General features: G+C 31.7%; 1 protein-coding gene across 6 annotated transcripts; it reads right to left on the bottom strand.

Moving 5' to 3' along the window:
- Positions 1-12,048: 12,048 nt before the first annotated feature.
- Positions 12,049-15,825, bottom strand: LOC137810760 (uncharacterized). Of its 6 annotated transcripts, XR_011080965.1 has the most exons (5): positions 15,544-15,825; positions 15,159-15,214; positions 14,260-14,361; positions 13,701-14,074; positions 12,049-12,273 (listed from the first exon to the last, which is right to left on the bottom strand). XR_011080965.1 is itself a non-coding variant. In XM_068612179.1 (4 exons), exons 1-4 carry the CDS (start codon positions 15,652-15,654, stop codon positions 12,213-12,215), a joined length of 342 nt encoding a protein of 113 aa, XP_068468280.1. In that variant the 5' UTR covers positions 15,655-15,825; the 3' UTR covers positions 12,049-12,212. The 6 variants fall into 6 exon arrangements, 3 of the variants coding, with proteins under 3 accessions (XP_068468280.1, XP_068468281.1, XP_068468282.1); XM_068612179.1 differs by lacking the exon at positions 14,260-14,361 and having other exon boundaries at positions 13,701-13,814; XM_068612180.1 differs by lacking the exon at positions 12,049-12,273 and having other exon boundaries at positions 13,544-14,074.
- Between the last annotated feature and the right edge of the window lie 11,524 nt (positions 15,826-27,349).

Raw genomic sequence — 27,349 nt, 5'->3', positions numbered from 1 at the left:
ATATTTTAAAGTGAGCACTAGAGTTTTTATCCTTCTTTGTATGAAGCATGTATTGATCAAGACCTTTAAACATTATTGAGATAGTATAAAACCATAAGAGGCTACACTATAAAGAATACCTAAGAGGATAAAGCCGAAAGATGTAACTATGAAAAGAATACTTGTGAGAAAGTTTGGAAAGACTAATTGACATAATTAGGGATGATGAAGAGTTTCTTAAAGATAGAGAAAAGGAGGAAATAAAACACAAGAAGCATGATAAAAAACAATAAAGAAGAAGAAACAAATGGAAGATTCCAAGGAAGACTTCAAGCTATGAAAGTGGAGATAAGAAGACATGTAAATTTAAAGAGGAACTTGAGAGAAGTTTAGAACTTGAAATTTGGAACTTGAGAGAGGGAGCTTTGGATGAATTATAGAGATTTAGAAGTTTCTTTTGGAGAGCTTCTAAACTTCCACATGTCATTTTCAAGTGTAATGGTAGTTTGACTCTTTCACTTGAACCCTTCAAGCTTTTAAGAACCATCTTCTGACCATTGGAGAGTAGTTTAGGCGCCTATCATGTGACTCTTAGAAGAGTCATCATTACTTTTCCTAGAATCAAGGAACTATCCATGTGCACTTTCTAATTTCTAATCATGGTTAAAGGAGTTAACTATTAATTAGAAAAGTTAATTCAATTTTGTTATCTCTACTTCTTCTAGGTCGATTTTCCCATTTATAAAAGAAAGTCTCCTTTATTAAACTCACCCTTGAATATTGAATGAAAATATCTTTTTGTGAGTTTATATTTGAGAGTCTCAAGAGTTCTCTTCTACTGCTTTGATTCTTATCTTGAAAAACTCGACGAATCTTCTCACACTTATCCTTTGATTTCTAATTGAAGATGGTATGTTCTTTTTCACATCTCTTGCCTTCTGCCATTAATACTTAAGCTTTCATAGGTTTTAAGTTTGCAAACACATCTTCATCTGATCAAGATCCTTCCAACCTTCTAAGGTTCACATCACCAATGCACAAGAATACTTGTGAAAGTACAAAACTTGAATAGACTATTATGAAAAAAAATACTTAATGAGGTCCATAACTTATAGAGACTATTGTGGAAATAATATCTGGTAAGAATAAATAGCCTAAATAGGCTACCATGGAAATAATATTTGAGAATAAAATAAAGACGGAAGAAGTTACAATGTAAAGAAAACTTGAGTAGATATATACACATATACATATATCATCAACATATCATAACAATTAGAGGTATGTTGCTTGCTTAAGCAAGATTCTCTTATTTGATTGACATATCTTCACTAAATAGGAAAAAACTCATCACTTGTTCAAACTCATGTTGTTTGAGTGGTAGCATGTTCCTTGAGCGATAACAACTTTAGAGAAGAGAGCATTGGTTCAACCTCTTCCTTGCCTGGGTGTCAAACAAATGTTTACACACCCAACTCCCACTACAGAGAATTAACATTGGCTCTCTTGTTGCTCAACATCAACCCACTACTTAAGTGATGTGACTTGTTCCACAAGCTACCAATATTTGGAGTATTCTTTAAAACTTTGACTCGCATTTAAGTGACCACTTGCCACTTGAGTGGTAAGAGTTATTTTAAGTGTTACACTATTGCTTGAACAATGTGACTTATTGAATCAAACCATTACCTTCCAAAATGTACCTAACTCTTCAAACACTTGGGTGACCATTCATTACTTGAGCGATTAAAGCTCTAACACTATGTTTGTTTTTACCTAAATAATATTCACAAAGACAAAAATGAGAGTGAGTCAGCTGTTTGTATTTGTTAATTTGTGAAGAAATGAAGGAGAGGATTTGTAGAAAAATAAGTATTGGAGTTCCTATTAGTTGTGAGAAGAAAGTCAACTATCAAAGGAGTATATTACAAATACGCCCTTGTTTATTTTGGAAACAATTTCTCATGCTATTAAGTTCTTCATATGAACTAATAAGACTATATGGTTGAAAAATAAAAGAAATAAAGTATTATATGATAATAAATAATATAATTATCCTTTTACTTTGAGACAAAATCCATGTGTTTCGAGTCTCCCACTTTTTATTGACCATTATTAAGGTTAATAAATAAATATTACTGCAATATGTATATAAAATATAATAATGTAATTTATTACACCTTATAATAATTTACAAATTTTAAATAATAGTTATAGCATTATAAATAGTTATTTTTTAAAAATAATACTCCAATATTTGATGTAGAAAATACATAAATAATTTAAAAGGTCAATTAGTTATTAATATTAGGGTCACTATAAAAAAATGATTTTAACGAGAGTTTATTTTTATATTATTCAGGATTAAAACCTCTATTAAGTCATTTATCCAAGGTTGTAATTTTCCCCACTAAACCATCCCTAGGGAACGTATTCCTCGGGGTTTTTTGAAGCCTTAGGAAAAGTCTTTAAGAACCTGTGTTAAATACCATGAGTTTAAGAACCTTCGTAAAATATCATAGGTTTTAAAATCTCTGTTAAATATCATGGGTTTAAAAATCTCCGTAAAATACCATGAGTTTCAAAATTTTCGTAAAATGACTTGCCGTTTGAAATAACCTTCAACCCCATTTTCCACTATCTCTAACGATCCTCCTGATTTCTCTCTTCCACCGTAGACACACTGCTCTTCAACACATGTTTAATGGTCATCGACAACAATCCTAGCAAATAATCACATTTCATCCACACTTATGTCTATTATATCTAAAGAAAAGTGTACCGGTATGGGCGAGGCCGACCCCTGGTCTCCCTGCCCGAGACCGGGTCAACCTGATCAAGACCAAAGGAAACCGGCCGAGACCTGAGAGACTTGGCCGAACGACCGACAGGCCGAGACCTTAGAAGATCTGGCCGAGACGACCGAGACCAGAGAAATCTGGCCGATGGCCGACGCATACTAGGGGAACTTGACCGACGGCCAACCCTGATTATCACTAAACGCTCAAACCAAGGTCAGTGAAGTTAATCCATCACTAAGAATCAGGTAATACAACCCTAAGCGGTATCCACCTCGACAAACGGGCCCAACAAGGTAAGCCCATCAAAATAATATAAATAGCACGCATCCCAAGGAGTAAGGTATGTCATTTATTACTGTTCACCTACCAGAGCACCATCATCCGCTTTACTGACTTGAGCGTCGGAGTGCCTTCGCAGGTACCCCCACCACCCGGTGTTCACCCGAGACCGAGTGCTGAAGGAGAAGCAGGAGGACGAGAAGAATCCCAGCTCATCACCCAGTCACCTGACCGACCGAAGGAAGGAGAAGAAGACTTCAATAGTTCTCTAGGTCCCATCTCCCTAGCAGGAACAAAAAGAAACACTAAATAAGGCACTATCTTCTTCTTATTCCAATATTGCTTCTTCCATCACCTTATTGTCCCAACTTGGGTCACAAGCCACTGTTACCTAGCTCGGTAATAAATAGTGTTTATCACTGCTTTATATGTCCTAAATAATTGCATTATCTATCAGATGTGGACTTCAAATTCATGTATGTTCTTGGCAAAAGATTGCAAGAACATATTGCAAGGAGAAATTAACTTTATTACTTCTCACTTTCACAATGAATTAATTATTATATACATTTTAAAATAAAGACCTTAATTCAAAATATTTTAAAATTATGAGAATTAAATATTAACAATTATAACTAAAACTAAAATTGCACATAAAATATATGTACATCAAAAGCTAAAACAAAATAAGTCAGTTTTTTTTAAGTATGAGCTCGTAACAAATAAAATTAGGAATTATATAAACAAACTACGATCAATCATAAAAAAAAAAAAAATACTGTTGAAATACTTATTATCTATATTTATTTACCTGAGCTTTAAAATAATTTTTTGAAACTTTAGAAAACTTATTTATAATGTAAAGTTACACTTTCAAAATTTTAGAGAATCTAGTTATAAAATATATTAAAACTATATAGTTTTTAATTATTTATTTATAAAAAAATTTAATTATATTTATTTATTGAAATTTGAAAAATTTGAAATGTTTTATTAAGGTTCTACAATAAATCTTTGAAATTTAACGAAGAATAAAAAAGCTTCCATGATTTTGCTGAAGTTTTAGAATAAACCTTTGGAATTTAACAAAGGTTAAAAAAACCTCCGTTATTTTGCTTAGGTTTTAAAATAAACCTTTGAAATTTAATGAAGGTTAACAAAATCTCAGTTATTTTACTGAGATTTTAAAATAAACCTTTAAAATTTAACGAAGGTTTTTTAAGCTATTTTGCTGAGATTTTAGAATAATGTTTGGAACTTAAGGAAGGTTAAAAAGACCTTCGTTAATTAAATAAATTCCTAAGATTATCTTAACCTCTGTTAAATAACTTCCGTTAAAACTTTTTTTTTTCTTGTAGTGGGTTAAAAATAATTTATATTTACGAAATGCATATATTATATTAATCTGAAATAAATTATATATATAATTAAATTATTATCATATTTTATAAAAAAATAATAATTAATAATAATAAAAATATAGTTATTTATAATAAAAAATAAATTCATATAATAATAATTATTATAAAAATAAATATAAAATAATATTATTATTTAAATTTAAAATAAAAAATATTTAATTAATTTTTTTTATAATTATGAATATTTAAATATTATTTAATTTATCTAATAATTTTCATATATGGACAATGTGAGATAATTTGTATTTTTTTAACTGAGATATTTTTCTAACAATTTTTCATGTTTGAGCAATCTTTCATATTTTGTATTTTTTCTAAAGTCATTTATTGGATAATATGAAAGATAATATTTTAATTATTTATTTGAGCTCTTTTCTTTTGCGGTTTTTGGGTGGTTTGCGGAAGCTTAATGAGTTGTAGGTGGATCAAGGCCCTCCTAGGAGGTGTGATAGCCTTGTAGGTGCATGATAGGTAGGGAAATAGGAGAGGTTCGACCAACTCCTTTTGGTTGGTGAAGAGTTGAAGATTAAGGCCCTAAATCTAGAGAGATTTAGGCAAGGAGTATGTATGGCATAAATTTGGCAGCATATCTATACTCAAAATAATCTTACAAAATGAGAGCCAAACACCTCCTTATATAGGATTGGAGGGCTGGAATTTGAAGAGCCAAATACAAATGAAATGTTAGCCAAATTACATGCAAGTGTGAGCACATGGAAGCACATGGGAGACATGAGCACATGGGAGAAGTGGCGCCTAAATGGAGGTAGGTTCTAGAATCCTTCCTTGTGTGGTTGGTATAGAACTTACGCCCATTAGGTCTAGTTAAATGGGTCGGTCCTAAGTTTACTTAGAAATGGATATTTCTAATTAAACTTAGGTTTAGCCTTTTAAGTACCACTTTGCATGTTTCATCACATTTACAAAATGACTTAAACTATGCTACTTTGACTAGAAAAGTAAGAAGAACTATCACACACTAGAGTCTATGACATGTAAAAATGTGTCCTCTTGACCCCTCTTTGACCATGACTCTAGTGGTTGCCTCAATGTAGCATTTTAGTGGCCTCTCAAAGGATTGGTGCTAGGGTCTCTTCCATCATCCCCTCCCTCTTGAAAAGGATTTGTCCTCAAATCCATGGCTTCACAAAAGTAGGTGGATGTATATGGCTGGATGGTGTCCATAATCTCCTCCCTCTTGAGAAAATCTATCCTCAGATCCACAGTGTCGATCTCGGATAGCAGCCTCTTGCTTTGACAATTAAGCTCGTCCTCCCGGATCAAACGTCCTTCTATGGGAATCTTCAAACAAAGCAAATGAGTTAGTTGAAGCAATTGTATAAAAATCAATTTTATGAAGTTGCCATTTGTGTTTTTCTTTTGTTTTTGGCAACTTTTTACAATATTTCTCTTTTGGTGTTGTATGTGTTCTTATGCATTTTAAAATTTTCAATTTTGGTTACTTTTCCCTTAGACACAAATCCTTTAGGAAATGTAACAACTCAAAAAGAGAAAGAGGATTAAGCCCACATACATCCTCAAATGTAGAAATATAAGTAGTTTTGTGAACTACTTTATTGTATGCATGCTCATCTCTAGAGTTGTGTTGGCCTTTTATGATTACTCTAGACATAGTAGAAAGAGCTATAATTTCATTTTGACCATTCTTTTGAGGATGATAAGAATTTGAAGAGTACAACTTAGTTCCAAGTTTTTCTAAAAGTATCCTCAAAAAATGGTTTTCAAATTTTGGAGCTCTTGTCAATACTATGCTTGAAGATAAACTAGGAAGCCCTATTACTTCTCTAGAGAAGAGCTTATCCATAAAAATGGAATCAACACCTTTTGTTGTCCAAGAAAGCTCTAATATAAAGTCTAAGCTTATGTCTTCCCATGGATCATTTGCAAAAGGTAAAGGAGTATAGAGTTCATGAGACATCGCCTTAGATGTATTTTTAAAACAAGGAATGTATCTAGGGTAATGTCTTTGAACATCTTTTATCATGGGTGACAAAAATTTTCCTTTTAAAAGCTCTAGAGTTTTATCAACTCTAATTTGGCCCATGAGTTCTCCTTCATGAAGATTTTTCTTTGTACGTGTGAAGGTAGTCTCGTTGGTACAACCATTGTTCTTGAAAATTCTTTGCAATGGTTGTCTCAATAAGACATGACAAGTTTCTTTAGGCACTACCTCACATAAAAATTTATTTTTGTAGATGCCTATAGATAACTTGACCTTCACTTGGTGATTTTTCAGCACATATGAAAAATAATCTACGACATCTTTATCTATGCAAGCCTCTTTTAAGGATTCTTCTTTTTTGACTATGCTTGCAAGTGTTCCTTTACAAAAGGTAAGGCTAGGTTGTTCAACAAGAAGAATATTTTCAAAGGTATTTTTAATTCTTTTGTCTTGTTGAATGACCTTGTGGGAAGGAACACTCTTCTCCCACGCCTTTTGTTCCCTAATAGTCCTCTCTTTTTCTATTTTTCTTTTCTCTTCATCACTCTTTTGTTTCATTTGTATTTGATCTCTTACCACTTGGGAATGTGGTAAATGATTAAGTACAAACTTCTTGTGCTTATGGGTGAAGGAAATCTCGTTAGTTAGACCATCATGCAAGGTTTTCTTATCAAATTGTCATGGTCTACCTAATAAGATATGACAAGCTTCCATAGGTACTACATCACATAAAACTTTGTCTTTCTAGTTACCTATAGAAAACTTGATTTCCACTTGTTTATCTACACTTAGTTCCCCATTCTCATTGATCCATTGTAACTAGTAAGGTTTGAGATGATGAACTACTTGTAGATTTAGTTTCTCAACCATCCTAGTGCTACAACAATTGCAGCATGATCCACTATCCACAATGAGAGAGCATATATTTTCTAAAACATTGCATCTTGTATAAAAGATGTTCTCTCGTTGTGTTTCTATGGATGCACTAGGTTGATTGTTGAGGGTTCTTTGAATCATCAATAAGTCCTCCTCTAAAGGATTTACCGTCTCACCATCTCCCCCTTCCTCTTCTTTTTCACTAGGCTCATCCTCACCACTAATATATTCATTTTTACCTTTTAAGAACAAAGATCTTGGTTTGGACATTGTGCTTGCACATGTCCTCTTCCAAAGCATTTAAAGCATTTGGTGTCCCTAGCTCGGATGGGTGGAGTGAAGGATCCTTTACTAAAGGTTTGGTAGTTTCTTTTGGTTCCTCTTTAGATGAACTACCCTCCCTTTTATAATCTTTCCTGGGATAAGAGTTAGGATATGAACCTACTCTTTGACTTGAAGCTTTTCTTAAATTTTGGTTGTTCAACTTTAATGCAAAGTTGAACCAAATCATTCAAGTCTTGATAGGGGAGAAGTTCAACCCTATCCCTTATCTCAAGATTGAGCCCACTTAGGAACCTTGCTATGGTGGTGACCTCTTCCTCTCTAATAGAGGCTCTCATCATGTAAAGCTCCATTTTTTGCCTATACTCTTCCACACTCATATTTCTTTGTTGGAGTCTTTGGAGCTTGTCCATTAACTCCCTATTGTAGTAGGAAGGTATGTGGCGACGTCTTAGGGCTCCCCTAAGGTCATTCCAATATTCTATGGAAGGCTCCCTATGAAGACGTCTATCTCTCTCTAGAGAGGTCCACCAATACATGGCATTTCCTTGAAAGCTAAGGGTGGCTAAGGGTACTTTCCTTTCTTCACTCACCCTATGGCAAGCAAAAAGTTGCTCTACCTTCATCTCCCAATCTAGGTATACTTCTACATCTTCTTTACCATAGAAATGAGGTAGATCTACCCTATCTTCCCTTGGGCTTTCTTGCTCTCTTCTTCTACTTCTCCTAGGGGGTGGTTGATAGTAATAATTGATTCTAAGACTTTCCTCCCCTAGAGAATCATGATCTTTGGAGTGAGATTCATGAGTATGTGATTTTTTTGATTTTTGAGAATTCTCATCCTTTGCTTTAGTCAATTCATTGATTTTGGACTCATTCTCCAATTGTCTATATGAAATTAATTGAACGTCCTTTGCAAGTTGTTTCAAAAGAGATTTTAAGGACTTCACATCACTTTCAATAGATTTAGAGGAGTGAGAAGACATGACTAAAACTTTGTGTGTAGAAATGCTTTACTTTAAGAAAGAAGAGGAAAGTTAATGAAGGTAGTTTTCCAGGTAAGAGAGGTGAGTCACAAAGGACTACTTAAATACCAAGTCTTGCCTTAGCCAAAAACTATCCCTCAAAATCTTCACACAATCCTTTCTTTAGGTAAATCACTTAGAACACAATGAGGATGGAGAAATCAAATTTTATGCAAGAAAACAATGCAAAGCTATCTAACAACTAAAGCAATTTATCAAAGCATTAAACAAAGATAAGTATAAGCAAATTAAAGCAAAATTAAGCAAATATTGACGTAAGGAAAAATAATTAACAAAGGCTAAACTAGAGCTTAAGCTAGTCGTTCCTAGGTGAGGTTTCTTAGACACTTTGAGCCTTAGAAGACACACTCACCATCTAATTTGTGATTAATCCACTAATTAACAAGAGTAAAATGTAATTACAATTCAAGAAATGCAAAGAAATTAAACTGCACAAATTAAATTTCAGCAAGGCACTTCTTTGACTTGTTGTTACTCTTCTTTGTTGTGTCCTTCAAAGTGTATGGTGTATTTTGGTATTTGTGTTTGTTGCTGCCCCTTGCCTTGATCCTCTTATGATTTAAGCAATTAAATTCTCCAAAACCGTATCTACCAAGTAGAGCTAGACTCTCCTCAAGTCAATTCCCACTCAACAAGCACCAATTGATATTTATCCACCAACAAATTTAGAGGTCAAGAAAAGAAAGCAAGAAACAATTAAAATTTAAAAACAACACCACTGCAATTGGATTTAATAATGTGACACAACTAGAAAGAGTTCATAATGAAATTGGACAAGCAAATAAAATAGGCACTCAATAAAGGATGGCACACAAAAGGAACCTAAAGATTGGCACTAGAATTGATTTGAAAAACCAAAACAGCACTACTGAAAATATTGTGATCCAGAAAGCGTGACTTTAAAGATTTATGCTAAGCTGGCTATTTTGTATCTGCTTCTGAAAATTTAAACACAAACAATTCAGTGTCTTAACAAACTTTTGGCGTTGGTTTCACTCCAAGCACATGCACCAATTAATTGTGATAGTTCCCAATTATCGCTAGTTCTAGCGCTAGAATGCACATTTTTTTGTGTGATTTATCTTTTTTTTTTCTATTTTGTTTTTTCAACTGATTCTTTTTGTCTTCTTTTGCTAACACTCCAAAACACTGAAATCCAGAATCTCATAATTTTCTTTTGACGTATTTAATTTTCATAAAACAAAACAGTCAGAACAGAATTGGTTAAAAACAGAGGATTCTAAATTTGGAATTAAAAACAGAATGAGATACTTCAAAAACACAATGGAATGAATGTTATAGGAATTTGTATGGATCTAGCACACAAATATGAATTCAAACTAAAAGGAAAAATGCACCAAAGGATCAAATCAAAACAGAATTCAGATTAAGCACTCAAATCAAAACAAGAAACAAATGAATCAAGAAAAGTACTACTAAGATTTGTTGACAATTTTGGAATTACATGACTAGACAAAACTTATAGATCCAGAAAATAAAATGACTCAAACACATCATATGAACCAAATAGAAATTCAAGCAAGACTCAAATATCCTAAAATAAAAACAACAACACAATTCACCATGGAATCCTACACAAAATTGCAAATAAGATGCTCAAGCACAAATTGAACAATTCTACCGATTGAAATGCTTAGAATAGCATCCAAATCAAATTAAAAACGTAAAACAACAAGACAACTTGAACAAAAGATGTACAACATGAAGATAAGAAGAACTCAAGCAGAAGAATGAAAAGAGATACTTATCTCTTGAAGACCATAACTCTGATACCAAATGATGGCATTGAGCTATTCTCTTTTGCGGTTTTTGGGTGGTTTGCGGAAGCTTAATGAGTTGTAGGTGGATCAAGGCTCTCCTAGGAGGTGTGGTAGCCTTGTAGGTGCATGATAGGTAGGGAAATAGGAGAGGTTCGGCCAGCTCCTTTTGGTTGGTGAAGAGTTGAATATTAAGGCCCTAAATCTAGAGAGATTTAGGCAAGGAGTATGTATGGCACAAATTTGGCAGTATATCTATACTCAAAATAATCTTACAAAATGAAAGCCAAGCACCTCCTTATATAGGATTGGATGGCTGGAATTTGAAGAGCCAAATACAAATGAAATGTTAGCCAAATTACATGCAAGTGTGAGCACATGGAAGCACATGGGAGACATGAGCACATGGGAGAAGTGACGCCTAAATGGAGGTAGAATCTAGAATCCTTCCTTGTGTGGTTGGTCTAGAACTTACGCCCATTAGGTCTAGTTAAATGGGCCGGTCCTAAGTTTACTTAGAAATGGATATTTCTAATTAAACTTAGGTTTAGCCTTTTAAGTACCACTTTGCATGTTTCATCACATTTACAAAATGACTTAAACTATGTTACTTTGACTAGAAAAGTAAGAAGAACTATCACACACTAGAGTCTATGACATGTAAAAATGTGTCTTCTTGACCCCTCTTTGACCATGACTCTAGTGATTGCCTCAATGTAGCATTTTAGTGGCCTCTCAAAGGATTGGTGCTGGGGCCTCTTCCATCACATTAATAATTATATAATTTTTTAAAAATAATTTTTTAATATAAGGGTACCAGAAATAATTTACAAAATTTTAATTAACTCAAATCTACACAAAAATATCTCATATTTTTAAAGATAAGGATAAATTTGTAAACTTACATTTTAAACCTTTTAAAACAATTAAAAGTTCTTTCACAATCATCACATCAAATCACTCACAAACTTAATAAAGTTCTACAAATTCACTCCTTAATTCAAACAACCTCATTTTTTTTCAAATTTTCCTCTCAAACACTACAAGAAAAAATGGTTTTAACGGGGGTTTATTTTTACATTACCTAGGGTTAAAACCTCCATTAAGTCATTTACCCAGGGTTGCAATTTCCCTCGCTAAATCATCCCTGGGGAACGTGTTCCCCGAGGTTTTTTTAAACCTCAGGAAAAGCCTTTCAGAACCCCTGTTAAATAACAAGAGTTTAAGAACTTCCGTAAAATACCATAGGTTTCAAAACCTTCGTAAAATACCACAGGTTTCAAAACCTCCATAAAATACCACGGGTTTCAAAACCTCCATAAAATACCATAAGTTTTAGAACCTCCGTAAAATATCATGGGTTTCAAAACCTTCGTAAAATATCATAGGTTTCAAAACCTCCGTAAAATACCATAGGTTTCAAAACCTCCGTAAACTTTATTTATTTTATTCATTTATCAATTAGACATTCATGTGTTTTTTAAACCACAATTATTTACACCTATTGTATTTATTTATCTATGTTTGTTAAAGTAATTTTTCAATAAATAAAACAAATAAATGGACATAACATTCATCAATTGACAAGATATATCAAAATATTTATAAAAGTATACCAAAATATATCAAGTAAACACATTGAAATTCAAATTAAACACAAAATATGAGTTAAAAAATTACAAGGAAGCAATATAAGACAAATAGGTACTACAAATGAAAACATAACATATTGCTCACAAAGCATAAAATAAGTCAAAAAACATTTCCATAATGTACTAAATTCTTCATCAATCACGTATGCTCCTCTTGATGTCCAAAATTTGTGGGCACACTTCTTTGATCAAAAACCTACAATATAAACATGTATCACAATTAGAAATGTAAATTTGAAAAATAAAACAAGCTATTTAATTTTTTTTTATAATACTCTAAATTATTATAATATTATAAATACAATCATTATGTGGATTATAGTAAAAACAAATCTTTCCTTTACTGAAAAACGTACTAATTATCAATTAAATAATAAAAAATAAAAATATGTTTCAGCATTTGAAAGATACATTAGCAATTGCCAAAGGAAAATGTCATCTAATACGGTAACTACATGTACTTATATATAACTAGTGTAGAGTTCCAAATACCTAATGTAAGGATGAGCTAAGATACACTTCCTTTCAAATCTTCATAGCTTCAAAACGTTTTTTTTTCTTTTTTGTGCTAATATTTAAATACATATGATTTTAATATTTACATATTTTTATTATAGTTATACACCCTAAAAAGAAATTAAATAATGTATGTAAAGACTAAAAAAGTTATAAGTAAAATCTATAATGATGTTTTTATGTATAAAAACTTTAAAAAAAATGTAATTATCTAAACCAGAAATTAATCTTTTGGTTTGCTTTTATAATAAGTTACATAACTAGTGCTACAGGTCTCAAATCAATTAGCAAGTTACATAAGTTACATAATTTCTAATTGCTTACTTTCCTCGTTATATAAAAAATTAGCAACATACTATGTATGATTAATCATGTTCCAATTAATTTGAACCATTAATACCATGGTTTCTTCAAATATCCTCATACTAATCAATTTAAAAAATTTATAGCGTTGGTAGCTATAACCATGTTATGCCTATTTAATAGAAAGAAGAAAGACATAATTGGACAGAAAATGCAAGAGCAAAGCATGGTACTGCTTTGAATAGTAGCAGTTTCCACTGGCTGGACATTAAGAATCTCATCAGTGTTTTTCAAAATTGGTCTTCATACTACAAGTGTCATGGTTTTGTTGTGCAAGGTGATTAAATAATTTAGAAAACTAAAACTGTAAGAAACATGGCTCTTAAAAGAGGATGAAAGAGGTTGTGCCATGTGTTGAATCTGTAGAACTATGCTGGACAAATATTTGACCTATTATCCAAAGCAGACTAACTACTTATCAATATGGTATATCAAGTAACATGCTAAGGAAGTTGACAAGAACTTTTTGATGTTGATTAAGCCATGTAAGACAGTTTCCAATTTTAGAAGAAAATCTTGTATTATATGGTTAGATATAACTTTTATCCAATAGCCAATGCTGAGTGAGCAGATAATGCAACATAGAATCACATCACAGTCATATAACTGTAGTGCTCCATTTCATATCTATTACAAAACAGTGTACTGCTACAGTATCTTGCAAAGCAGAAAGAAATGACAATACACTAGTTGATAAGTACAAGCATTCAGAATTACAAAAAGACAGGGTTTAAATCCAATTACCGGATTGTGAAGAACCAAGTTTGGTAGAAGAATGACCCAAATGGAACTTCAATCCAGCAACCATAGTCGTGAGTGGTAATGTATCTAATGAGCTTCTCATCTTCCTTTAACCTTCTGTTGGTTCAGCAAGAGTGGTGACCCATTTTAAATTTCTTAACTTTCTTCACACACTTAACCCTTTCCCATTTCCACAAAACTCCAAAAATTAATAACAACCCAAGAAGATTATAACAACCTAAAGAGAAGCTAGTGCAAGATGAAAACGAGAGAAAGAACATTGCCGGTTGTTTCATGCAGCGAATATTTGGTGCTATGCAGCAAATAAAGTGAGGCATGGTGCTATCCAACTAATGCATCAACTTGAACAATTGAACCTAAAAGAATGAAACTATTTAGATTTTTGCCCTTAACTATTTCTCTTTATACTTTCTGTACTTTGTTATTCAATAATTTGATTTTCAGGAGAGTAGGTTTATATTACCATGTGTAAATCTACTTTAACAAGTCTTAGTCATTTCTTTTGAATCTTTATTAAGCACAAGAAATGCTACAAAATTACCTTGAACTTTGTTGCAACACTCTGCTTTTGAGACTGGTTAAATATTTTGGAGAATAGCTGCAGCAAATCACAATTACATGATTTTGCTTCACAAACCATGCTCTGAATTTTATCAAAAGAGTTTGTTTTACAAGCTTTAAAAGCTGAACAAAATAATTAAAATAATAAAACATAAAGCTAAAATTACCAAATTAGAATGATAAAACTAGCAGAAACAATGCTATATATCCAAACAACTTCTGGTGTGTTGCTTAGCATATTCAGAGAATTGTTATAATTTTTTCAATAAGCACCTTACTCATTTTGAAACAAGCAGCTCCAACTTTCACTTTCTTCCAAGAAATAGCAAATTGATCATAAGAATAAAACTGGATTTCTTGATGAAAACATGGATTTGAACTAGGATCGCCTTTAATTATCATGTTTGGAAGAAAGAAGACCAAAAGATCTTTAAAGGAAATGCAGAGCAAAAATATTACTCAACTTAAAAGGGATGCTAAAGATGGATAGTGTACTTATAACAAATTGCTCTGGTTTAAGGTAAGACTTACATACGGTTCAATAACTGTTGTTCTTCAATTAGAATAGGAGTTTCACCTCGTTAATATGTGGAGAAAGCTTTACATTAAATAATTATACATATTACCAAGGTGAAACTCTAATTCTAATTAGAGAACAGTACAAATCACCTCCATAGAATAGTAAGTAAGTTCTGCTCTTAGTTCAACTACTAATAGACAATGTTTAGGTGGAATTTGGAAGTTAGAAACTTGAAATGCAGATAATATTGATTTTAGAAAAAAAAAAAGTTGACTAATGCTTTGTATGTCTCGATAACAGAATAAGAATAATAACAACAATAATAAATAATAAATAGAAAACAAAGAGGACTGACATACCTATTCTTTGTTTCAGTATCTTCATTTGCTGTTTGTAACTGAGATCGGAGAACCCCCTACATTGACACAAAAGTATCCCAAGCATAAACAGTAAGTCTGATTGAATATGAAAAAGCATAAGCACTCAGCAGCTTAATTCTCTTCCTCTCTACCCTTAATTGATACTAAACAAGGGACCAATCATTTTGTTCCTCTGTTCCTTCCCCTCTAACCCAAAGTTTGGTATAAGACGAAGCACGAAGCACGGACCACAACCTCAATCATAAACCATAGCCACAAAGAATGACGAGAACGACGCACTAACGACGAAAATAAACTAATTCGAAAAATTAGGGTTCCAAGATCAATAAATAACAAACACCACATCACCAATCACGGAACATACCTGCACTTTTTTGTAGACAAGCGGTTCTGAGGTGGAGCGAAGGTTGAAGCAAGTTCCATGGTGGAGTAGCAGAACCATGTTCCGTGCTGGAATAGCAGAAGCACATTTCATTGTGGAGCAGTAGAATCAAAGGTCCAGTGATGTGCAATGGGAGTGAGGTGAGAGTTGGACGAAAATGAGAGTGAAGAAAAGTGAAAATGGAAATGAAAGGCGGGTTTAGGGTCTACCGGAAGTGAAGAGGAAAGGAAAAGATAAAAACAAAAAGAATTTGAAATAAAATTATAATAGTTTACCAAGGTTTTCAAATAAACCTCTGCCATTTATAGGAGGTTTTCAAATAAACCTCTACAATTTTCCAGAGGTTTTCAAATAAACCTCATTAAATAAACCTTTGATATTTAAAAACTTCCCTTGATTAAATTTATTCTGAAAGTTATATTAAGCATTGATAAATAAAATTATTTTAATATAATATAAAGTTATTAAATGAAAATTATGCTATAATTACAAAAACTTTAAAGAATTTAGTTATCAAATATATTAAAATTATATTTTTAATTATTTGTTTATAAAAAAAATAATTATATTTATTTATTGAGATTTGAGAAAATCTAAAATATTTTATTGATTTTTACAATAAATATTTTAAACTTAATGAAAATTAAAAAAATCTTCATTATTTTGATGAGATTTTAGAATAAATCATTTGAATTTAACGAAGGTTAAAAAAATCTCCGCTATTTGGCAAAGGTTTTAAAATAAACCTTTGGAAATTAACTAAAGTTAAAAAATCCTCCGTTATTTTGTGAAAATTTTAAAATAAACCTTTGGAAATTAACGAATGTTAAAAAAATCTCCGTTATTTTACGGAGGTTTTAAAATAAACCTTTGAAAATTAATGAAGGTTAAAAAAACCTCTGCTATTTTGCTAAGGTTTTAGAATAAACCTTTGAAAATTAACGAAGGTTAAAAAAACCTCCATTATTTTGCTGAGGTTTTAGAATAAACCTTTGGAATTTACCTAAGGTTAGAAAACCTTCATTATTTTCTTGAGGTTTTAGAAAAAAACCTTCATTAATTAAATCAGTTCCTAGGGTTATATTAACCTCCGCTAAATAACCTCCATTAAAATCTTTTTTTCTTGTAGTGAAATCACTTCAAATTCACTCCCTCCAATCATCACAAATCTCCTCCCTAATCCAAATACATCATAAATAAGAGAGAAATTGTCTCAAACCTCTCTTTCAAACATCAAACCTTAACTTAAACAACTAACATTTTTTATTGAATAATCACAGTAACACTTAACGATCATGTTTGATGAATGCAATTATTATTTAGTGCTTAAGTGTCACTCAAGTAATAACTTGATATTCAAGCGAGATATAAAAAAAAAATTAGTACTAATTAATACTAAAAAATGGAATAACTCATCTAATCAATTATAACTCTCCTCACATGCTTTACTAATCAAAATACAACCATTTTGAAATCAATCTTTCCAATAAGTTACCTTAAACTCAAATCGACTACTTCAAACTAAATTAATTCAAGATATATTCCAATTAAACCGTACCTTTATTTAATTCTATTACAAAGGGAAACTTCACTTTAATATGTAACATCATCATATTCCAAACCATGTAAATCACATTAATTGAATACATATATGTTATTAGTTCATAGTGCCTAGAGGTAGTTTATCGTGTAAGAAAAGTGTCTCTAATACCCAAAAGCTTCCAACCAAGTTATGAGAATTTCCAAAACTTCAATCCAAGTGATCAACACTTGTTTAAATCACCACTGGACTCCCCTTTCATAGTTGATAACTACAAATATAATGAACAACTTCCCAGTCTTAAAGAAAAATAAAATCAAATGTAAAAAAAAAAGGAACTTATCTTCATCAAAATTTTAATGGAACTATCTTGATATATTCATTATTGCTTCCTCAGACATAAATTACCAATTTAAGTGAATAAATTATTTTAAACCTATTTATATTAACAAATAAAGTCTTACAATAAACGTAACCTTTTGTAGAAAATATACTATTTTACTTGTTTTATTAAAAAATATTAATTATATTTTGATCCTTCATTTTTATCTATTTTTATTTTAAAAAAATATTTGACCAATCTTATTTTCTACAGATTTTTTTGAAGTTAATAATTTGGATTGTTAATTGATGATTTATCATACTGTGACTTGTTGTATTACTACTCCTATGTCACAATCACATGACTAAACATTTTTTTGAATTATTTTACAATTTGCAATTTTAGTCCTAAATAAGTTTGATTAATCTTAATCCATAAAAAAATTCTGTGTTCTTACTCTCTATGCCTAACATAGGAAATTAAGTTTAATAGTTAATTGGTTAATTATTTTTCTACATTATTATATAATTGTAAAACAGTATTTTTATTCCACATAGTTTTCTCATAATTTGTGTGTATTATTTGCATTCTTCATTGGATTATTAGAGTAAAATAATAATACAAATTACGTGAAAATGGTAATGAATTAATTATTAAGTTTAGCCATTTAAATTATTCAAGATACTAAAAACAAAAAAAATTTATTTAAGAGAGTAAATTGGTTAAATATTTTTGAAGTACTAAAAATACAAATTTTGATAAATGAATGACCTTTTTATAACTCGTTACAACATTAAGTTGGAGAGATAGCAACATTAGGATCAATTACCACATTCGAGGTATTGTCCGTTTTGGAGGTCGGTACTCCATCACAGTTTTGTCATTAAAAGACGTCTTGGTGGGTTGAGGAAAAATGAGTATATAAACTACCATTGACCTTAACTCTGGAGCGATGTTCCGATACTGCCAATATAGTTTCACATCGCTTAGAAATTGAGACAAATGACAGTTTATATACTCCTTCATCCCCCAACTCACCGAGATACCTTTTAAGGACAAAACCGTGACGAAGAACTTACTTTCAAAATGGACAATATCTTAAATACGATAATTGATCTTAGTGATATTATTTTTAGGACTTGAATTTGAATGTAATAATTTTTTAGAGATTTAAAATTTTAACATCGTGAGAAAAGAAATATTTTGTCACGTAAGAGTGGTATGAAAATTTAAGACTCAAGTGAATGACGTGTCACTAATAATCTAAATTAGTGTGTTAAAGACATACTTGTAGTTATTGGAAAAAAATTCTATTTTCACAAGTGAAGATTTTTATGATACTAAATATATATCTTTAATAGATAATTACGGGTAACGAGTAATTATTTACTTATTTATGAGGCAGATGATAGAATGATATAACATGTAGATATTAATTATTGAAAAAAATATTTAGAATTTAATTTATATGTATGTATTTTTTATTTAGACTTATGAAATTGAAATTACTTTTTTAAAAATTACTTTTTAAAACATATAATTTATGGTTCAACTTATTCAAATTAATTTTCATTAATATTTTATTATGAAATTTTTATTTAAATTATACTTTAAAATAATTTTTTGGCTAAGTTTATATTTTAAAAAATTATTTTTTACCAATATCAAACTAGTTACGAGAGAATGATGAAGTATTTTTTTATAAGACAGATAAAAAACTTTTTTTAAAGGAGATAATTACCCTTTGCCATCAAGATGACAATAAGGCGATTATAGATTTCAAAGTAAATATTTATATTTCTGTCGTTATATTTAATATATATAAATTTTTTGTCTCTCATTCTTATTCCCATCAGGTGATAGGTATATACGATTCTCGTATCTCTATCTTTATTGTTTCAAATAGTAACTAAATATTCTTTTACCAAAAAAATCACAGTGAATTAAACGTGGTATTATCAAAAATTTAATAAATGATATATATTTTTCTTTTTTCAATGTTAAATATCAAGAAAGACATTAGATTTAAATTAAAGTACAAACTAACAATTGAATAAATATTAAATAATTATAAAAAAACGTAAAATAATTAAATGTGTTGATTTGATGAAATTGAGGATTTTATTTCCTGATGAACGAAATCACTACAACAAAAAATAAAAATGTGTAATGAAGGTTGTGATAAGAGAGAGAAAACTATGGAAATCTAAGTAAACTTTCTGAATATCAAATGAGGTAAACACTTTAGATAATGGAATTTCCTTTTAGAGAAAGAAAGGTTCTTCAAATAAAACAAACTAAGGGGTCAAATAAAATAAAAAGGATAAGTTTCACATGTTACCCAAAATAAGAGTTTACACTATTGAGCCACTTGAAATTTAGAGTCAAACATTCTCATTTGAAAAAAATAAAATAAAATAAAATATTAAAAAAATAGAAACCATTAAATATGTGCACTAAAAATTATTTGATTATTGGAATTATTATATTTTCCATATAGATGTATATAGAAAGTGTTTCAATGTAAATAAGACAATAATTTGGTGTAATTGTTGATAGATAGGCATAACATATGGAGTAGCAAATTATATGGAGTACATATCTCCAATCTAATGTATATAAACAGTAGGCATGCGTTGAATGAATATACATAAATATCTTTTCCATAATATTTTGACATGGTATCAGAGCATCGTTTCTAGTGACTACAAAATCTTCTTTCACCCTTTTATTTTTCCTCGACAGCCATGTCTGCCGAAAACTCCAAAGACGCACTTATGGATATATCAAATTCATACTATGTACATCATTCAGATCAATCCGGACACCTACTTGTCCCAAATAAATTGAATGACTCAAACTACCGAACATGGAGTAAATCAATGACTCATGCAATTTTTCTGATACAGAAAGCCATTGTCACAATTACTCAAGGTACAATGTCTGTTTTGTCATATTACATAAAAATCAAGAGCCTTTGGGACGAGCTAGACGCATATCGCTCATCCTCACCTTGTAATCAAGTCAAAGCACACAATTTCTTATGAGTCTCAATGACACCTATAAAGGTAACTGGTCTAATATTTTGATGATGTCTCCCTTGCCTAACATTCGACAGGCATATTCATTAATTATATAGGAAGAGACACAACAACAATTGTCGATGATTAATTTGGTTAACCATGATGTTTACGCAAATGCAATAGGTTTTCTCATGAACTTTAATACTTCAGTAAATTTTGTCTTCACAATTGATCATATTGTTTCAAATCCAGAATTATTTATTAATTCAACTCCATCACCAGTTTCTTTGGTAAACCTTCCTACAGGCACAACAATCCCAATCACGTCGAAAGGGACCATCCAATTTAACATGGTATCAAATTAGAGCATTCTTTATGTGTCCCTTCTTTTCATTTAAATCTTATTTCAACAAGTAAACTCACTAAAGCTCTAACTTGTTGCATTGTCTTACTTCCAAATGGTTGTATCCTGCAAGATCTGGTTACGGGGAGGATAATTGGCTCGGGTGAACAAGGTTTATTACATGAAACCTTTAAAAAAAATTGCCCGACTCTTTTCATGTTTCTAGCAACATGAATCTCTAGCATATGAGATTTGGCCATCCATCTTCATCCCGTTTAAAATTGGCATCTTTATTATTTTCTTTCAATATGTCTGCTCATAATAACTGCAATATATGTCCCATTGCTAAACAAACTAGACTGCCTTTTACTTCCAGTGCAATAAATACACAACGTCCATTTGATTTGTTACATTGCGATATTTGGGCTCCTCATACATCACCTACTTATTCAAATGCACGATTTTTTTTAACCATGTTGATGATTTCATTAGATGCACTTGGGTTTTTTTTATGCAACACAAATCAAATACTCAACGTCTACTACAATCTTTCATCACATTTACATGTACATAATTCCACATCCGTGTTAAAGTCGTCCGAACAGATAATGATACGAAATTTCTTTCCATATGTCAGTTTTTTCTTGATCACGATATTGAATGCAAACGTACATGTGTCTATACCCCCCAACAAAATGGGATGATTGAGTGCAAACTTCGTCATGTCCTCATAGTTGCGTGGTCTCTTCTTTATCAGTCTAATTTACCTATTCGTTTTTCGGGAGATTGTGTTTTAGTTGTGATTTACCTCATTAACGACCTACCTTCCCCCATTCTATCAGATAAAACACCCTTTCAACTATTATACAACCAATTTCCATCTGTTATACATTTACGTATTTTTTACAGCCTATGTTATGCAATAGTGAATAATCCCAAACACAGATTTGATCCTCGCACTGGACGATGTGTTTTTATTGGATATCCACCTAATCACAAAGGCTACAAATTATACGATCTTGAAGACAACACTATTTTTGTCAGTAGGGACATGGTTTTTCACGAAACTAATTTTCTTTTTCATGAAATAACACCACCCTCACACACTTCTGTCCTACCAAAATTGGTCCTTGACTTAGACTATCAAAATTCTACATTTCATACCACACTACTGAACTCACAATCGACTTCACCAACTTCGCCCAATGAGCCTATTATCGAACTCATACCCATTACCGAACTCACACCCATTGAGCCCATTACCGAACCTGTACCCATTTATCCAATTACCGAACCCATACCCATTTAGCCTATTCATGAATCTATGACCACTGAATCTCTTGTGCCTAATTCATCCTTTGATATTTCTACACAACCACATTAACATTCTACACATCTCAAACATCCTTCTGCATGGCATAAAGATTACTTATTGCCACATCGCGCCAATCAGTCCATTCCTAGCCAAGGTTCTCTCCCAGGTACACGATACCCACTTTCTCATTTTATTTCTTATTTCAACTTATCTTTTGCTCACAACACTTTTTTAGCTAACATCTCTACACATAGAGAGTCTTCATCATATCATCAGGCCATTCTTTCTCCCCACTGAAAGGAAGCCATGAAATCTAAATTATCAGCATTGACAGAAAATAACACCTGGACCTTTGTTTCATTACCAACTGGCCACAAACACATAGGATGCCGATGGGTTTATAAAATAAAATATAGGTCCGATGGGAGCATCAAACGATATAAGGCGTGCTTAGTCACCAAAGGCTACACGCAAGTGGAAGGGATTGACTATATTGCGACTTTTTCTCCTACTGCTAAACTTATGATATTACTGTTGAACCAAGTGGTGTTCAAGCTTTGAAGAATCCAAACCCTTTGAAGGATGTTGAAGGCTTGGCTGTGCTTGCTGTTGTTGAGCTGTCAAAGTTAGGATCTGGGGTAGTTTGAGTTTTGTAATCCACTCTAGATTGAATCCAAAGCATAGGCATTCTCAATCTTTTAAAAGAAAAGTGTTTTTCAAACTAAGTGAAAAACAACCAATTGTTTTGTCGAAACAACCGATTGTTTTATACTTAGATGGTTTTAGAAAAGATTGAAAACTGTTTTTCAAATGGTTGAACTGTTAAAACCAAAACAACCGATTGATTCGAGGAAACAACCGATTGTTTGTTTTGGTACCATAACAGAAAAACTGTTTTGTGCTTTGACTGAGCATTAAATGATTTTCTAACTGTTTACGCTCCAGTCTTTAATGCTTTGACCAATCTTTAAATGCAATGAATAGTTTGTTAAGATTTGATAACAAACATCTTTTGAATAAATTCAGAAAAACAGATTTGAGAAATAACAATCTTTTGAGAACAACAAGATTATGATTTTCAAAGAGTTGAGATTGCTTAGAGATTGAGATTGATCAAAGAGTGTGAGATAGGATTTCTGCTTGTATTGATTTCAGATTTACTTCTGTAACAAGTGTAATCCTTGTATCTGTTGAACAAGTTTCTTCTGTGTGTTTGCCGAGAAGTGCTATGTGTTCTTGAGGGGATCAAGATCAACATTCTCAGTGTTGGTGTGTTGGCCAAGAGAAGTGTGTGTCTTGAGGGGACCAAGGTCACTTTCTTGGTTGTGTTGTAAGTGATATAGGTTTGATTGCTTAGTGGAATTCCTCAGTGGTTTCTGAGAAGACTGGATGTAGCTCTGGGTTTAGAGTGAACCAGTATAAACATCTGTGTGCATTCTCTCTTCCTTAACTCTTTAAATTCAGTTTTGATTTTGTAAACTGGTATAAACAACCGATTGTTTCTGTGAAACAACCGATTGCTTTTCTGGTGCTGTTGTTTTTGCTTTGTGTTTTGGCAAACTGAATTCCTTATCATTTGTTTCTCGAAGTAATTTCATTCTTGGCTTAAAAGTTTTCGAAAACCCTCTTTAAACAATTCACCCCCTCTAGATTAAAGCCATATATTCTAACAATTACGTTGTCTTTTGACTATTGCAGTTGCTAGAAACCGGTTCACCTACCAACTTTACATAAAAAATGTATTTTTGTACGGTGACCTTCATGAAACTGTTTACATGGAGCTTCCTTCTGGATTTCACTGACAGGGGAAAATCTGGTTTGTCAGCCTCATAAGTCCTTGTACGGACTAAAACAAGCGTCCCAAAATTGGTTTGCTACTTTTTCTAAGGTTATTCAAAAGGCATGATATATTCAATCAAAATCAGACTACTCTTCAAGACTGTTGGATCATCTTTCACAGTTGTCTTACTCTATGCCGATGATATATTTTTAACAAGAAATGATGATGTCGAAATCAAGCATTTCAAGGAATTTTTGCTCCAACATTTTCGAATCAAGGATCTTGGCACCTTAAAATATTTTTTGGGAATTGAATTTTCTCGATCTAAACATGGCATTTTTAGGTCTTAAAGAAAATATGTGTTGGACATTTTGGATGATACAGGTCTAACTGGGGCAAAACCGGAGAAGTTCCCTAAGGAGCAAAATTTAAAACTCATTCTTACTGATGGTGATTTATTACATGACCCAACTAAATATCACAGGTTAGTTGGAAGGCTCATTTACCTCACGTTCATAAGCCCATATATTGTTTACTCAATTAGAACTTTAAGCCAGTTTATGCAAGAACCTCGCAAAACACACTAGGATGCAATATTACGGGTTCTGAAGTACATCAAGGGGACACCTGGACAAGGGTTATTACTTTCCTCTGATAATGATCTTAAGATGAAAGCTTATGGTGTTCAGATTGGGGGAGGATATCATATTACTCGAAGATCAGTTAGTGGCTATTGCATTTTCATGGGAAATTCATTGGCATCCTGGAAGTCTAAGAAACAAACCAACGTGTCAAGGTCTTTTGCCGAAGCAAAATATTACACCATGGCAAAGGCTTGTCTAGAGCTAACATGGTTATTTTATATCCTGCGAGACCTCAAGGTTTCAATTAGCATGCCTACACCTTTGTATTGTGATAATCAAATGACACTTCATATTGCAGCAAATCCTGTATTTCATGAGCGTACGAAGCATATCGAGATAGACTGTTACATCGTACGAGAAAAGTTGCAAGCTAGGATGATAACTCCATCACATGTCTCTTCATATTGTCAGTTAGCATATATATATTTACTAAGCCTCTTGGAAAGATCAGTTCGTGACTTTGCAAAACAAGTTGGGAGTCCATGATATTTACTCACAACTTGAGCGGGAGTATTGGAATTATTATATTTTCCATATAGATGTATATAGAAAGTGTATCAATGTAAATAAGACAAAAAAAAATGGTGTAATTATGGATAGATAGACATAACATATGGAGTAGCAAATTATGTAGAGCATAATCTGATAATATAACACTACAAGAAAATGATTGAATAGTAACTAATTTAGAAACCAAGAAAAAATAGTTTCTATAGTAACTAATTTATATAACATTTTATAAACTAAAAATTATTGGTTACTAAAATGGTATCTATTATTAATAAATAATTAGATACTATATTTTTTGTAGCTAATAATAAAAATAAAAAAGTTTTTTTTATATAAACCATTTTTTTAGTCTCTTATTAAAATGTAATTAGAAACTATTTTTTTTGTCACTTTTAATCTATTTTAGAAACTAATTTTTGGTCTCTAAAAATAATAAAATTGGAAACTAATTTTGTAGTTTTTAATCATCATATACTTAGATACTTAAATTTTTAGTCACTATTATTTGAATTTAGATACCAATTTTTGGAGTAATTAAATTTTATAAAATTAATTATTAATTATTAATTTATAAAATATTATAAATTGATATGAATAAATTAACTAATTTCTTAATTTTATTTAAATATAAAATTTAATTTTTTAATAAATTAAAAATATTATTTAAATTAAAAAATTAATTTAAATAAAAATGCATATTTTTCAAAAATTTATTAAATTTTAGCAAATAGTATACAGGTGTTGAATTTCAAAATTTATCTATCTCTCTTTAACATTTTCGGTTCATCTCTCACTCTACAAACGCAAGCTGCACAAAGGTACTCTGCAAACGCACTGTAACGGCGACCACTACAGCAACGACGACGACAACGGCAACGCACCATGCAGCAACGGCGACGGCAACGCAATGCACCCTGCATCAACGGCGACGACAATGACAATGCACCCTGCAGCAACGGCGACGACAACGGCAACGACAACACCCTGCAACAACGACGACAACAATGCACACTACAACAATGGCGCTTCTCTGCTCCGAAGTAGATCAACCTCTCCAAGCTTATCATTGTAAGTTTCGCTCCATTATCGTCCTTTGCTTTTATTTTTATGTTTCCTCATCGAAGCTCCGTGCAATTTAATCATGGTGTATTTTCCCTATCTTAGAACCCTAGATTCTTTCCCTATCTTAGAACCCTAGATTTTGTTCTTATGTTGTATCCCTCAATTAATTGCTAGCTAAGTGTTTGTACATGAAGAACTGTTTCTATTATTTGTTTCTTACAAAAACTTTCAAAAGTTGGCACAGACGAATATGTTTGCACGAGCTTGGTAGCATGTCGGTACTCAATTTCGAGGTTTCGGTTCTATAGATGCCAGATAAAACAATGATCCAAAGCAAAGAATTTGAAAGAGCTGATAAAGAACATAATAGAAACGATATAAAGTCCATAGTTGGCACTTCAACATTAATCTTAGTATTAAATAATTCTCCCATTTATTCTGATTCATTTCTTTTCGTATTAGAATTATTATTATCTTGTTTTTACTCTCCAATGATGGCCAAGGATGTACAAGTAGACTATTTAGCGGCTTTGTGGTTTTCTTCATAACTTGATTTGCATCTTTTTCTCTCTTAAACTTTGACTCTCTCTTTTTTCATTTTTAGAAGGTCTGGTAATGCAATTAGTCCTAGTGATCATTAAACTACCCTAAATATGTGAACTTTTATTCTATATGAAAGGATACTTACTACCTAAAGAAAGGATATCTGTTGAACCAAGTGGTGTTCAAACTTTGAAGAATCCAAATCCTTTGAAGGATGTTGAAGCCGCTGATGTGCTTGATGTTGCTGTGCTGGTTTAGCTTAGTTCTGGGGTAGTTTGGATGTTGTAATCCATCCTTTGATTAAATCTAAAGCATAGGCATTCTCAATCTTTGTGAAAGTAAAATGTTTTCAAGCTAAGTTAAAACAACCGATTGTTTTGTCGAAACAACCGATTGTTTATACTTAGGTGTTTTGAGAAAAAGATTGAAAACTGTTTTTAAAATGGTTGAACTGTTAAGAACTAAAACAACCGATTGATTCGAGGAAACAACCGATTGCTTGTTTTGGGACCATAACAGAAAAACTGTTTTATCTTTGACTGAGCTTTAAATGTTTTAACTGCTTACGCTCCAGTCATGAAATGCTTTGACCAATCTTTTAATGCAATTTAAGAGTTTGTTAAGATTTGATAACAAACTACATCTTTGAATAAATTCAGAAAAACAGATTTGACAATTAATCTTTGACAAGTTTTTGCTAAGAGTT

The sequence above is a fragment of the Phaseolus vulgaris genome, chromosome 2 (assembly GCF_000499845.2).
Source record: "Phaseolus vulgaris cultivar G19833 chromosome 2, P. vulgaris v2.0, whole genome shotgun sequence".
NCBI lineage: Eukaryota > Viridiplantae > Streptophyta > Magnoliopsida > Fabales > Fabaceae > Phaseolus > Phaseolus vulgaris.
This window is presented reverse-complemented; position numbering and strand designations above follow the sequence as displayed.

Excerpts from the sequence above, each read along its gene's own strand:
- LOC137810760 (XM_068612179.1), bottom strand. The coding sequence starts at position 15,654 with ATGAAATGTGCTTCTGCTATTCCAGCACGGAACATGGTTCTGCTACTC. Across the intron at positions 15,215-15,543 it reads TTGTCTACAAAAAAGTGCAG|GGGGTTCTCCGATCTCAGTT; the intron begins GTATGTTCCGTG and ends GTGTCAATGTAG. Across the intron at positions 13,815-15,158 it reads GATACTGAAACAAAGAATAG|AAGGTTAAAGGAAGATGAGA; the intron begins GTATGTCAGTCC and ends CTGAACCAACAG.